The 14,093-nt window shown below is 46.0% G+C and overlaps 1 protein-coding gene across 1 annotated transcript in view; it reads left to right on the top strand.

The window, feature by feature from the left end:
- The first annotated feature begins 13,407 nt into the window (after positions 1-13,407).
- The window catches only part of SLC2A4 (solute carrier family 2 member 4), a 45,109-nt gene continuing 44,423 nt past the window's right edge, over positions 13,408-14,093 (top strand). Inside the window, exon 1 of the mRNA XM_060685245.2 lies at positions 13,408-13,643. Coding sequence (XP_060541228.2) covers positions 13,575-13,643 — 69 coding nt within the window. The 5' untranslated portion in view covers positions 13,408-13,574. The remainder of the gene's footprint in view (positions 13,644-14,093) is intronic.

The following is a 14,093-nucleotide window of genomic DNA, read 5'->3' as shown; positions in this document are numbered from 1 at the left end:
CCCATCCAGGCGCTTGCCAGGTAACTAAACTTCAACTCCCAGGGTTCCCTAGCCAGCAGGGCGGAGAAGGGGAGGCCAAATTCAGATGCGATTGGCTGACCTCAATTCAAAGTGTTTTGTCGGAGCAACAAATTAACCAACCACATTTCAGCTTAGGGCTGCGAGATTTGAGATGCAAAAATGGCGACCTCCACACGAGGGCAGCAAAGAGACAATGAAAAAACACTGAACCTTTGCTGCCCTCTGATGGTGAAGCCAAATGTTGCAAGCTCGGATTGGGTCATTTTATTTATTTAAGGGAATTTAGGGGGTTTATACAGCTGCCTGTTTTTGCACATGGCGACTCAAAGCGGCTTACAGCATATAAAACCTCCTATAAAAACAATAAAACTAATAACGGAGGAGCCATATTATAAATTAATATCATAATTTCTTCCCGAAAGGATCTGCTTTCAACCTTTTTAAGCGTTTTAATATCAAAATTTGGGGGTGGTTGGGTGGGACTGGTTGCGTTGTTTTTAAAACAGAGATTATTGCAAAACTCAAAGACCCCCGTTTCTCCTCCCGTCTTCCCTTGAAAGACGGACAGGTCGTCCTCGGCTTACGACCACAAATGATGCCCCCCGCCCCAAATCTCTTTTGCGAAGTAAAACAGTTGTAAAGTGAGTTTGGCCCCATTTTGTGACGTTTCTGGACCCAGGTGTTAAACGAATGGCTGCAGTTGTTAAAGGAGTAACCCGGTTGTTAAGCGAATCCGGCTTCCCCGTCGACTTTTGCTCGTCGCAAAAGGAGATCGCGTGATCCCCCGGGACACTGCGATCGTCATAAATATGAATCAGTTGTCAAATGTCCCAATTTTGACCACGAGGATGCTTTAATAATGGTGTGGAAAACAGCTGTTTTTTTGAGTGCCATTCACACGGTCACTAAACGAATCACCTGTATGGAGAATATTTGGAGTTTTGGACCTTTTACAAGGCAAGCTTTAAGCCAACTCAGAACTGAAAGTAAAAATGAAATATTACCATGTTTGTTTGTTTGTTTTGGTTAACGAAGATGGTTTGTTTTTATTACTTTGGATCTCCACCTGAGCTAAATATATTTCTGAGAAATATTTATGGGCCCTGCAGAATTGCGTCTGAACATGTGGGAAGGGCGCCCGGTTACTTCGGGGTGACGAGTTCAGATTTCGAAGAATGAATGAATCACTGACTCGGGAGTCCTTTTTTTTTTTGCCAAGTACCTGAGAACAAGGTGTGAGTACCTGTTTTACAGCTTAAGGGGATTAATCGAGGCTGATTTACGGCTTTACTTAAAGCCAAATAGAGCCTCCGTATTCCGAAGCAGTCTACATGAAACAGCACAGGGAGTCCTCGACTTACAACCAAAACCGAGCTCGAAATTTCCGTTGCTAACCGAGAGAGTTGCTAAGTGAGCTTTTAACCCGTTTTACGACCTTTGTTGCTACGGGTGTTAAAACGAATCGCTGCGGTTGTTAAGTGAGTCACACGGTCATTAAGCGAAATCTGGCTTCCCCGTTGACTTTGCTCATCGCAAAAGGGCATTGTCGTAAATATGAGTCAGCGGCCAAGCGTCCGAAATTTGGATCACGTGACCACGGGGATGCGGTTAACGGTCGTAAGTGTGAAAAATGGTCCTTAAGTCGTTCTTTCTCAGTGCCGTTGTAACTTTGAATGGTCGCTAAATGAACTGTTGTTAAGTCAGAGAACCCAGCCAGAGAAGGGGGTTCACTGTCACTCTGCGTATGCTCAGAGTTGCTCTGGCGCAGAGGGTTCCTCCAAGGGAGTTCAGGACTGCAGGAGACAGCTTCTGGCTTCGGGGTCAGTCGGTACGTGCCTTATGGGCTTCGTGGAGTGTTTTGATTGTGATTGGCAGGTGGTGGCAGTGTGTGAGTGAGAGAGAGAGAGAGGTTTGATTGATTGAAAGACAGACAGATGAGAAAGAAAGAGGGAGGAAGGGAGGGAGAGAGAGAGATGATGGATGGATTGAAAGACATAGAGATAGAGAGGGAGAGAGGAGAGAGGAGAGGGAGAGAGAGAGAGAAAGAGAAGAAGGGAGAGATGGATGGATGGATGGAAAGACAGATAGAGAGGGAGGGAGAGAGAGAAAGGGAGGGAGGGAGAGGGAAGAAGGGAGGGAGAGAGATGATGGATGGATTGAAAGATATAGACAGAGGGAGGGGGAGGGAGAGGAGAGGGAGGGAGAGAGAAAGAAAGAGGGAGGAAGGGAGGGAGAGAGAGAGAGATGATGGATGGATTGAAAGACAGAGATAGAGAGGGAGAGAGGGGAGGGAGAGAGAGAAAGAAAGAGATGGAGGGAGGGAGGAAGAAAGAGAGTGAGGGAGAGAGAAAGAAAGAGGGAGGGAGGGAGGGGGAGAGAGAGATGATGGATGGATGGATTGAAAAACAGATAGGGAGAGAAGGGAGGGAGAGAGAGAAAGAAAGAGATGGGGAAGAAGGGAGGGAGAGATGAGGGATGGAATGAAAGACAAAGAGGGAGGGAGAGAGAGATGATTGATAGATTGAAAGAGAGAGGAGAAAAAGAGAGAAAGAGAAAGAGAGAGAGAGAGAAGAGAGAGAGAGAGAAAGAGAGAGAAAAAAAGAGAGAGAGAGAAAAGAGAGAGAGAGTGACTGGGCCAGGTCTTCCTGCCCAATGGGAGCCCAGTTTCGATCTCTCTCCGGCCTCTGCAGCCGTGGAGGAGAAGGCCAAATATGGAGGTGTCTTCCTGCTCCACCCTTCCTCACGGCTCATCCCAGACGGAGGCGAGGCCGACCTCACCCTCCCCACTCCGCCTGGCCCTCATCAAAACTCACTTTTATGGCCACTTGCGGTTTCCTCCCGACAGTGAAACCGAGACGATGACAGACAGGCCTCTTGGATCCTCGTGATTGACAGTCATTAGGAAGTCGGGAGAAAAAATATCACCGCCGCTGATTCCGTCACGGGACAAGAGTTTTCTCCTTGGGGGTGAGAAGTACCCAAAGAGCAAGAGAATGAGACCGTTGGGGTAACCGGATTTGGGCTGCAAACATCCAGATGGCCACTAGGGGGCAGCAAGAGTTTAGGTTTGTTCATCTCTCTTTCCTGCCCCCTAGTGGAGATGGGGAAGTTATGCAGGCTGGGTATGAAAAATACACAAAACCCAAAAGATATTTGGAGTGACCAGATCTGGGCTGTAAACCTCCCGATCACCAATAGGTGGCGCCAAGTCTTTGGGTTTGCCCATCTCTCTTTCCTGCCCCCTAGTGGAGATGGAGAGATTTACAGGCTGGATGTGAGAACTATACAAAGGCCAAGAGAGTTAGATAGTTGGGGTGATCAGATTCGGGCTGCCAAGTTCCCGATCGCCACTAGGTGGCAGCAAGAGTTTAGGTTTGCCTGTCTGTCTTTCCTGCCCCCTAGTGGAGATGGGGAGTTATGCAGGCTGTGTGTGAGACATACACAAAGACCAAGAGAATTAGATACCGTAGTTGGGGTGCCCAGATTCAGGCTGCAAATCTCCCAATCACCATTAGGTGGCGCCAACAGTTTGGGGTTTGCCCATCTCTCTTTCCTGCCCCCTAGTGGAGACAGGTAGATTTGCAGGCTAGATGTGGGAAATACACAAATTCAAGAGAATTAGACACAGGAAGTTTGTGACTAACTATAGTTTGTTTAGTGACCGTTTGAACAGCACCAAAAAAAAATGACTTGTGACCTTTTTTTCACACTTACGACCATTGCAGCACCCACCCCATGGTCATGTGATCAAAATTCAAGACGCTTGCCAACTGACTCGTATTTATGACGGTCGCAGCATCCTGGAGGGGGAGGGGTTTGAGTGTCCCGTGATCCCGTTTTGCGACCTTCTGTCCAGCAAAGTCCATGGGGGAAACAGATTCACTTAACGACCGTCTCACTAACTTAATCACTGCAGTGATTCGCTTAACAACGGTGGCAAGGAAGGTCGTAAAATGGGACAAAGCTCACTTAAGACACGTCTCGCTTAGCAAGGGAAATTTGGGGCTCAATTGTAGCCATAAATCGAGGACTAAGGCAAAGTGAGCCTCTTTAAAAGAAAGGTTTGCATAGGGTTGCAATGATAGGAAGTCCTCAACTTACGACGAATCACTTGATGACTGTTCAAAGCTACGACGGAGTTTGCCCCCTGAGATACAACTTACTTCTGACTTCCAATGGCTGCCCCAATCCTGTGGCCACATGATTCATATTTATGACGGTCCCAGCATCCCAGGGTCAGGTAGATCCTCTTTTTGCGACCTTCCGACAAGCAAAGTTGACGGGGAAGCCGGATTCACTTAACGACCGGGTTGCTAACCACTGCAGTGATTCACTTAACAACTGTGTCATGAGCGGTCGTAAAATGGAGCAAAACTCGTTTAATAACAAATGTCTCACTTAACATAAATGTGGGGCCCAATTGTGGTCATAAGTCAAGGATTACCTGTATTTTCCAGATGGAGGGGGGGGTCGCAGGAGAGTGGAGCCCCTCCCTCACCTGGCTGTGTATCTGTGATTTATATTTTTGTCTAAAACCAGTGTTTATTTCCTTTTTTGGGGGGGAAAATGGCCCTTGGTGAACTTGCCTAATGGCCACAGCATTCACTTAACAACAAGTGCAAAAAATCAGGTCGGCCACATGGGTGTCTCGCTATACGACCATCACAACAGCGATCCATTACTGTCATAAGTCAAGGACTATTAATATTTATTCTATTTTTCCTTCATTGATCATATTTCTCAGACTAGGTTCTCCTGCTTGAACAAGGGGCTGGACTAGAAGACCTCCAAGGTCCATAACCTAACCCTAATCCTTCCCTGAGGTCTCAGCCCATGATAAACTATCATGGTTTACATAAATGTTTACAGAGAAAATAATAATAATATGCTTCTGCTTCCAATCCGTCCCGGGGATGGCAGAGGGAGGCATGTGGGAAAATCCAGTCCAGGTTTTCCTAGTGAACCCCTCACTAAAAGCCTAGCTAGAGAGAGTGAGCTAGCTTCAGAGAAAACCTGGGCTGGATTTTTAGCTGTGGATTCAGAGGTGTAATTTCGCCCTTGGCCTCTAGATGTCAGACTCGTCACAATTGTAAATTTGTATTTACAAACATTCTCAAAACTTCCCTTTCTAATATTAATGAGAATAATGTTTTGCACATCTGGATTGCAAATATCCAGGGGTTTTGTAGTATCCCTGTGAGAATCTAGCTAACTACTGGAATAAATTGGAATTTTATTAGACAGAGGATACAATTTTTTTTTTAAATATAAGGTAAACTTAGCAAGTTTAAAGAACAGGCGGACTTCAACTCCCAGAATTCCCTAGCCTGCGTGGCTGGCTCTCTGTTTTTAGTATATTGCCAGAATTACTTTGCAGGAGAGAAAGCAGCATATAAATTTAATAAATCATCCCCGTAACCCTGAACAATTTCAACTAGTTTTATTCGAAGGCAATTCTCTATTTTGCTGGCCTCTTTTCAAAGCCGTAGAGCGGAATTTTATCCATAATTCCATTTTTTAACAAAAGTAAACTGGCCTTAATTTTCAAAAAAACGAATTAGAGGATTTGCAACATGCTGATCTGCAAATTCTTTAAATGGAGATGCTTGAAGGGTTAGGTTGTTTCCTCTGAAATCGTATAGGTTCTCGTGCTTGAGCAGGGGGCTGGACTAGATGACCTCCAAGGTCCCTTCCACCTGCATTCTATCTTTGTATGCAGTGCAGAGTCACTTTCAGTTATTTATTTATTCATTTAGTGACCATTCCAAGTTACAACCGCACTTGAAAAATGGTGACGTAGGGCCGTTTTTCACACTTACGACCGTTGCGGGTCACATCTTCCAAATTCAGACGCTTGGCCACGGACTCGTACTTATGACGGACGCAGTGTCCCAGGGTCCAGGCGCCATCCCCTTTCTGACGAGCCAAGTCCACGGGGAAGCCAGATTCGCTTAACGACCGTGTGACTCCCTTAACCCCTGCAGTGATTCGCTTAACAACGGTGGCAAGAAAGGTCGTCAAACAGGGGAAAACTCACTTGACAGCTCTTTCGTTTAGCAACAGAAATTTTGGGCTCCGGTGCGGTCGTAAATTGAGGATTACCTGTGCCTTCCAAACTGGGGGGGGGGACACAGGAGATGGAACCCCTCCCTTACCTGGCAGTGGTGTTCCTCAGGTGAATAGCCAAATGGGGTTGGGTGGGCTGCCTTAATTCCCGTAGCCCCTGCTCCTTTAATTCGGCAGCCGAATGTTTGACATTTGCTGGACGTGTCTGCATCTAAAAATACGGCGCCAGATCCATGTGCCCCATGTGCTTCAGATCGTGTTTCGTGCGCTGGGGTTCCGGGAAGACTGGCGGGCATCTGCATGGCACACCTGCCAATCAGCAGGTTTTTTTTTGGCTCGAAAGGTGGCATTTTCAAACGTGCTTGTCCTCACCCCTACAGGAGGAAATGGGGGGGGGATGGGAATTTATTTTGCTTTCCTGAGGCAAGAACTGTGAAGATAAACTACTCCCGGCCAGGAGGCTCTACTGCCGTGATGGCGAACCTATGCCACACGTGGCACGCGGAGCCATATCTGTGGGCACATCAGCTCCAGTGCGCATACATGCGCCGGCCAGATGATTTTCGGGCCTTCCGGTCCCTCCAGAAGTCGGGAAACAGGCTGTTTCCGGCCTCTGGAGGGCCTTGGGGGATGGTGGGGAAGGCCCTATTTGCCCTCCCCAGGTTCCTAGAAAGGCTCTGGAGCCTGAGGAGGGCGAAAAACGGGTTTTCTGGGCCCACCGGAAGTCAGAAAATTGGTCATTTCCGGCCTCCGGAAGGCCTCGGGGGGTGGGGAAGGCTGTATTTGCCCTCCCCAGGCTCCTAGAAAGCCTCTGGAGCCTGGGAAGGGCGAAAAGAAAAGAAAGCCGGGTTGGGGGGTGTGTGACTTTGGGCCAATCACCAGGTGTTGGTGAGTTCTAGTCCCGCCTTAAGCACGAAAGCCAATCCACCTCACAGGGTTGTTGTAGGGAAAATAAGAGGGATAAGGAGCATTAGGTACGTTTGGCAGTTTGAGTTACTTAAAAAATAATAAGGGCGGAATAAAAATCTAACACAGAGAGAGAGAGAGAGAGAGAGAGAGAGAGAGAGAGAGAGAGAGAGAGAGAATGAATGGAGGATGAACGGATTGATGGATGGATGGATGATAGATAGATAGATAGATAGATAGATAGATAGATAGATAGATAGATTGATAGATAGATAGATAGATACAGAAAGATAATAGATAGGTGGAGAGATAATAGATACAGATTGTTAGCGATAGAGATAGATAGATAGATAGATAGATAGATAGATAGATAGATAGATGGATGGATGGATGGATGGATGGATGGATGGATGGATGGATGGATGGATGGATGATAGGTAGATAGAGACAGACAGATCATAGATGGAGAGATAATAGATAATAGATAGATGATAGATAGATGATAGATAGATAGATAGATAGATAGATAGATAGATAGATAGAACATGGATGGATGGATAGATAGATAGATAGATAGATAGATAGAAGATGGATGGATGGATAGATAGATAGATAAATAGATAGAACATGAATGGATGGATGGATAGATAGATAGATAGATAGATAGATAGATAGATAGAAGATGGATGGATGGATAGATAGATAGATAGATAGATAGAAGATGGATGGATGGATGGATAGATAGATAGATAGATAGAACATGAATGGATGGATAGATAGATAGATAGATAGAAGATGGATGGATGGATAGATAGATAGATAGATAGATAGAAGATGGATGGATGGATGGATAGATAGATAGATAGATAGATAGAACATGAATGGATGGATAGATAGATAGATAGATAGAAGATGGATGGATGGATAGATAGATAGATAGATAGATAGAAGATGGATGGATGGATGGATAGATAGATAGATAGATAGAAGATGGATGGATGGATAGATAGATAGATAGATAGATAGAACATGAATGGATGGATAGATAGATAGATAGATAGAAGATGGATGGATGGATAGATAGATAGATAGATAGATAGAAGATGGATGGATAGATAGATAGATAGATAGATAGATAGATAGATAGATAGAAGATGGATGGATGGATAGATAGATAGATAGATAGATAGAACATGAATGGATGGATAGATAGATAGATAGATAGAAGATGGATGGATGGATAGATAGATAGATAGATAGATAGAAGATGGATGGATGGATAGATAGATAGATAGATAGATAGACTGACTGATTGATAGACAGACAGCTATAGTGATAGTGATAGAGATAGAGATAGATAGATAGATAGATAGATAGATAGATAGATAGATAGATAGATAGATAGACTGACTGATTGATTGATAGACAGGCAGACAGACAGACAGACAATTCCATTAATAAAGATGCTTCCTGCAACCGCCTGGCCGAGGATGACCAGTCCCACAGATGATCCTCTGGGGAGGCGCTGGGCATGACTAACAGCTGAGAAACCAGAGACTCCGAGAGGCCTAACCGGGATTAAAGCCGAAACGAAGCGAGCTGAGCACAAGGGTGTCATTCCGCCCTCCCACCCACCCACCCCGAATCAAACGAAAGGGCAGATCCAGGATGGGGGGTCTGGAGGGGGGGGAAAGCTGGCCCGGCCCTCGGACACGTGCGAAGGGTCCCTCCGTCCTTGCCCAGCCCAGCACGGGACGCAGCGGCTAAAAAGGCTATTTTGAGGTGCAGGAAAAATCGGCCGCGTAAAATCTGGGGGTGGGGGGGGCGGGGGTTTGTGTGTGGAGAAATCAATCCAGGCGGTCCTCGGTTTACGACCGTTCGCTTAGCGACTGCTGGAAGGGACAGCGGCATTGAGGAAAGCGGCTTACGGCCAAACTCCTCGCCCTTACGACCATCACAACATTCCCCGCGGTCACGTGATCCGAATTGGGGCTTAGGTTTTTTTTTTACGACGGTGGCAAACCCGCCCCCCCCCTCCCCAGAGGTCACGTGACAATCCCAGCAAGCAAAATCCGAGGGGGAAGCCAGATTCGCTTAATGACCCGCGTGCTTCGCATAACAACCGCAGTGAGTTTGCTTAACGAGCAACGAAGATCGTAAAACCCGGGGTTGTGACTCGCTTAACAACCGCCGGAATTGCTGGGTCTACTGTGGTCGTAAATCGAGGACTTCCTGGGAGTTCAGGAAGCCAAAATGGGGAGAGGTCGGTCGGTCCCCACCGGACGATATGAGGAGATCTGAATGGGTTTAGCCTACAGAAGAGACCCCGGAGGCTTCCGCTATCAAGAGAATTGTTGGATAGAGGGAGTCCTCGATTTACGACCAGGACAGAGCCCAAAATTTCAATAACCGTTTGACTCCTGAAAGGGAGATATTCCATCAAAGGAATATTTATTTAATATGTATTTATGATGACTATGATCGTGATTGATCACTTACAGCTTTTACGTACACTGAGAGCGTGTGCACCGGAGACAAATTCCTTGTGTGTCCAATCACTCTTGGCCAATAAAGAATTCTATTCTATTCTATTCTATTCTATTCTATTCTATTCTTCTCTTCTCTTCTCTTCTCTTCTCCTCTCCTCCTCTCCTCTCCTCTCCTCCGCTACGCTACGCTACGCTACTCTACTCTACTCTACTCTACTTTACTCTACTCTACTCTACTCTACTCTATTCTATAATTCTATTCTATTCTTCTATTTTATACTTCTTCTCTTCTCTTCTTTCTCTTCTCTTCTATATTTAATTCTATTCTATTCTATTCTATTCTATTCTATTCTCCTCTCCTCTCCTCTCCTCTCCTCCGCTACGCTACGCTACTCTACTCTACTCTACTTTACTCTATTCTATTCTATAATTCTATTCTATTCTTCTATTTTATACTTCTTCTCTTCTTTCTCTTCTCTTCTATATTTAATTCTATTCTATTCTATTCTATTCTATTCTATTCTATTCTATTCTATGCTATGCTATGCTATGCTATTCTATTCTTTCTTCCTTTTCTCCTCTTCCCTTCTCTTTCTATTCCATTCCATTCTATCTGCTGTATCTACTCTACTCTATTCTATCTTCTCTTCTCTTCTCTTCTCTTCTCTTCTCTTCTCTTCTCTTCTCTTCTCTTCTCTTCTAAATTCTAATTCTGAATTCTATTATTCTATTGTTTTCTATTCTATTGCTCTTTTCTTTTCTTTTCTCTTCTATGTTCTATTCTATACTTCTCTTCTTTCTCTTCTATATTTAATTTAATTTAATTCAATTCTATATTCAATTCAATTCAATTCTATTCTATTCTATTCTATTCTATTCTATTCTATTCTATTCCTCTTCTCCTCTCTTCTCTTTCTATTCCATTCCATTCTATATTTCATCTCCCCTAGATGCTTTTAACACATCAGAACAGGGGGTTGGACTAGATGACCTCTGAGCCTCCTCTCCAGACTAAGACCCCCTCCTCTGTTTATCACATTAGAGCCACCAAACGAATGCTTTCCCCTCCCTAAATAGCTGGGAAAAAAAACAAAGGTCCAAGCTGGCCAGGATTTAGGGATTGGCGGGGGGGGGGCTTTTCTTCCCTTCCAGATGAAGCTCACTCTGCCCCCCACTTAAGCACCTGCTCCCCACCCACTCAATTTAAGCTAAAGCCAGGACTCTCACTCCAGTTGGTTCTGCCAGGAGGTTATTTTCGGAGCCAGCCTTGGCGCCCTGGCTTCCCTGCGGAGAGGAGTGGGGGGGGAGAGATCTGAAGGGCACATGCATGGGGGGTGGGGGTCTTTCTCTAAATGCCCCCCTCCCAAGAGGAACCAAACACAAGACCTGTTCAAGGAGGGGAAGGGAATAGCACGACCTCCCTCCCCTCCCCTTCCCTTTCTAGCTCAGGGCTCAAGTTACGGACCCCCTCTGCCCGCCCTTCCCAAAGCCTGCCGGCAGCTGTGCCATCCCGTGACCACAGTGCGAGGATTGGCACGTCTTGGCCCCCCCCCCTCCCAAAGTCAGACTGGCTGGGTCCCCGCCATACCCCTGCCCGCCTTTCCTTGGGCAGCTCAATCATCGGGCTTCAGCTGTTGCGTGAAGGGGGCCGTCCCATGGATTTTTAAGGGTCGGGGGACGGTTTCTTGACCCCGGTTAGGGGCAAGAGAGTTGCCTGAACTGCCCCCCCCTCCCCACGAGTCGATAGGCCTCTGGCTGGGTTTCATGGGGAGGGGGGAAGAAGAGGAGGAAGAGAAGAGGGTTTTTGGGGGGGGGAGAAAGAGGAAAGGGATTAAAATGGATTTTTCCACCTGCCTGCTTCTTTTCCCCCCTGGGGGTATTAAATAAAATGTGGACAGAGAAGGGGGAAACTTTGGGGAGGGGGCGTGCCAGGTAGATTTGGGGTGGGGGCCGGGGGGGGGCATCCCAACAATGCTACCTTAAACTCTGCAATTATATTTCCAATGTGTTGGTTGGTTTGTTCATCATTATTTCCTTCTTCATTCTTCTCTTAGTTATTCTTTTTTTTTTCTGTATTATACATTTGTTCATTCTTTATCTATTTTTCTTATTCCTTGGCTTTCTTTGTTCTGTCTTTCTTTTTTGGTTTACCCATTCTTTGTTTGTTACTTTAGGTTATTATTGATGGATTGGCTATTTGATTTAGACGTTGTTTACTTATTCGTTGTTTGTTTATTTCTTCTTTATTTCTTCTTCAGTCATTCGTTCTTGATCATTTTTTATCGATTACTCTTCTTTCTTCTTTCTTTCTTCATTCTTTGTTGTTTGTTTAGTTATTCATTACATTTATTATTCGCTAGTTTCTCCATGATTTATTTTATCTGTCTTTGGCTCTATCATCTATTTCTATCATCTGTATCTATCTCTATCCATGTATCTATCTATGTATCATTGTATCTATCTATGTATCTATCATCTATCTCCATCCATCCACCCATTCATCCATCCACTTCTACCTACCTACCTACCTACACCTGTCTGTCTGTCTATCCATCTTCTATCATCTATCTATCATCTATCTATCCTAATCAATCAATCAATCCATCCATCCATCCATCTTCTCTCTCTCTCTCTCTCTACCTACCTACATATATCTGTCTGTCAGTCTATCCATCCATCTTTTATCATCTATCTATCATCTATCTATCCTAATACATCCATCCATCCATCCATCTTCTCTCTCTCTCTCTCTCTCTCTCTCCCTACCTACCTACCTACATATATCTGTCTGTCAGTCTATCCATCCATCTTCTATCTATCATCTATCCTAATCAATCAATCAATCCATCCATCCATCATCTATCTATCTATCTATCTATCTATCTATCTATCTATCTATCTATCTACCTACCTCTATCTATCTATCTATCTATCTATCTATCTATCTATCTATCTATCTATCTATCATCTATCTACCTACCTACCTACCTACCTACCTACATCTATCTATCTATCTATCTATCTATCTATCTATCTATCTATCTATCATCTATCTATCTATCTATCTATCTATCTATCTATCTATCTATCTCTATCTACCTACCTACCTACCTACCTACCTACCTACCATCTATCTATCTATCTATCATCTATCTATCTATCTATCTATCTATCTATCTATCTATCATCTATCTATCTATCTATCTATCTCTATCTACCTACCTACCTACCTACCTACCATCTATCTATCTATCATCTATCTATCTATCTATCTATCTATCTATCTATCTATCTATCATCTATCTATCATCTATCTATCTATCTACGTACCTCTATCTATCTATCTATCTATCTATCTATCTATCTATCATCTATCTATCTATCTATCTATCTATCTATCTATCTATCTACCTACCTACCTACCTACCTACCTCTATCTATCTGTCTGTCTATCTATCTATCATCTACCTACCTACCTACCTATCCATCCATCTCTCTCCTGGAAGTCGATATCCCGTACGTATCCCTCCCCTCCCCGCAGCCCCTTCTCGGACTGGTTCCCTAATCGCGACCCGATCCACCTGTGGAAACCTGTCCTACCTGGCCGGGTTGTTGTGAGTGGAAAGAAAAGGCTCAGAGATGGCGAGAAACTCCAGCGACCCCGGAGGGTGGGTGGGCGAGGTGCAGAACGCGGAGTTGTCCGCAATCACAGTAATTATTATCTTAATGATTGATTAGGATCGCCCCAGGAAAGCCGCGCAGTACCAACTATCCAGGAGAGGGGGGTCACTCGCCGCCCCCGCGTCCCTCGCCCCCCCCAAACTCCAAGCTCTGCCCCCTCCCCCCGGGGGGCGGGACCAATGAGCGGCCGAGGGAGGGGGCAGCTGGGTACCCTGCCCGGCCCTGGCCAGAGCCCGGGAGTCGCCAGCCGGGCGCGGGACACCCCGCTCGCTGCTTCTTTCCAAGCGCTTCCTGGCCTCGAGGGCAGCCCCCCATCCCGGGACCCTTTGTGACTGCCCCTCCAGCCTTGGGATTAAACTCAACGGCCGCGACCCCAGCCTCAAAAGACCCCCCCACCACCCTGCCAGAAAGATGCCAGCCGGCTTCCAGCAGATCCGAAGAGAAGAGGAAGAGGAGGAGGAGGAGGAGGAGGCGGTGAAGGTGATTTGGAGTGTGGGGGGTGGGAGGGGGTGAGCGGGAGACTAACAGGTCAAAAAGACCCCCCACCCCAATTTTCTCCGCGAGAGCGGAGCGCTTCGGAAAGCCTTTCGGAGCGCTTGGGCGCCCGCGGGCGCTCTCTTGCAAATGGCTCTGGGGACGGAGTCTTCTTTCGTTTTTTCCCCCCGTGCCTTGTGCGAGGGCGGGGCTGCTCCTCCCCGCAGAGCCTCTCGGAGGTTCTCTGAGCACGTGCAGAGGGCTTTTTCAGGACTCCCCGCCCCTCCCCCCCTCCCCGCGCGTCAAATTCACATGTCAGCCGTCCAGCATGTATTGGGCATGACTTGGCATGTGAAAAATAAAAATAAAAATTGAGCAGGGACATGTTTGCGCTAGAAATCGGGCCCTGGCATGTTTCAAAGCTCTCCGCTGTTCCTCCTGTTCCTCACTTTATGG

This window comes from Pantherophis guttatus, chromosome 4, assembly GCF_059756535.1.
Source record: "Pantherophis guttatus breed Tessera chromosome 4, ASM5975653v1, whole genome shotgun sequence".
Classification (NCBI taxonomy): Eukaryota; Metazoa; Chordata; class Lepidosauria; order Squamata; family Colubridae; genus Pantherophis; species Pantherophis guttatus.
Note: the sequence above shows the minus strand (reverse complement) of the source record. Positions and strands in the feature narration are given on the sequence as shown.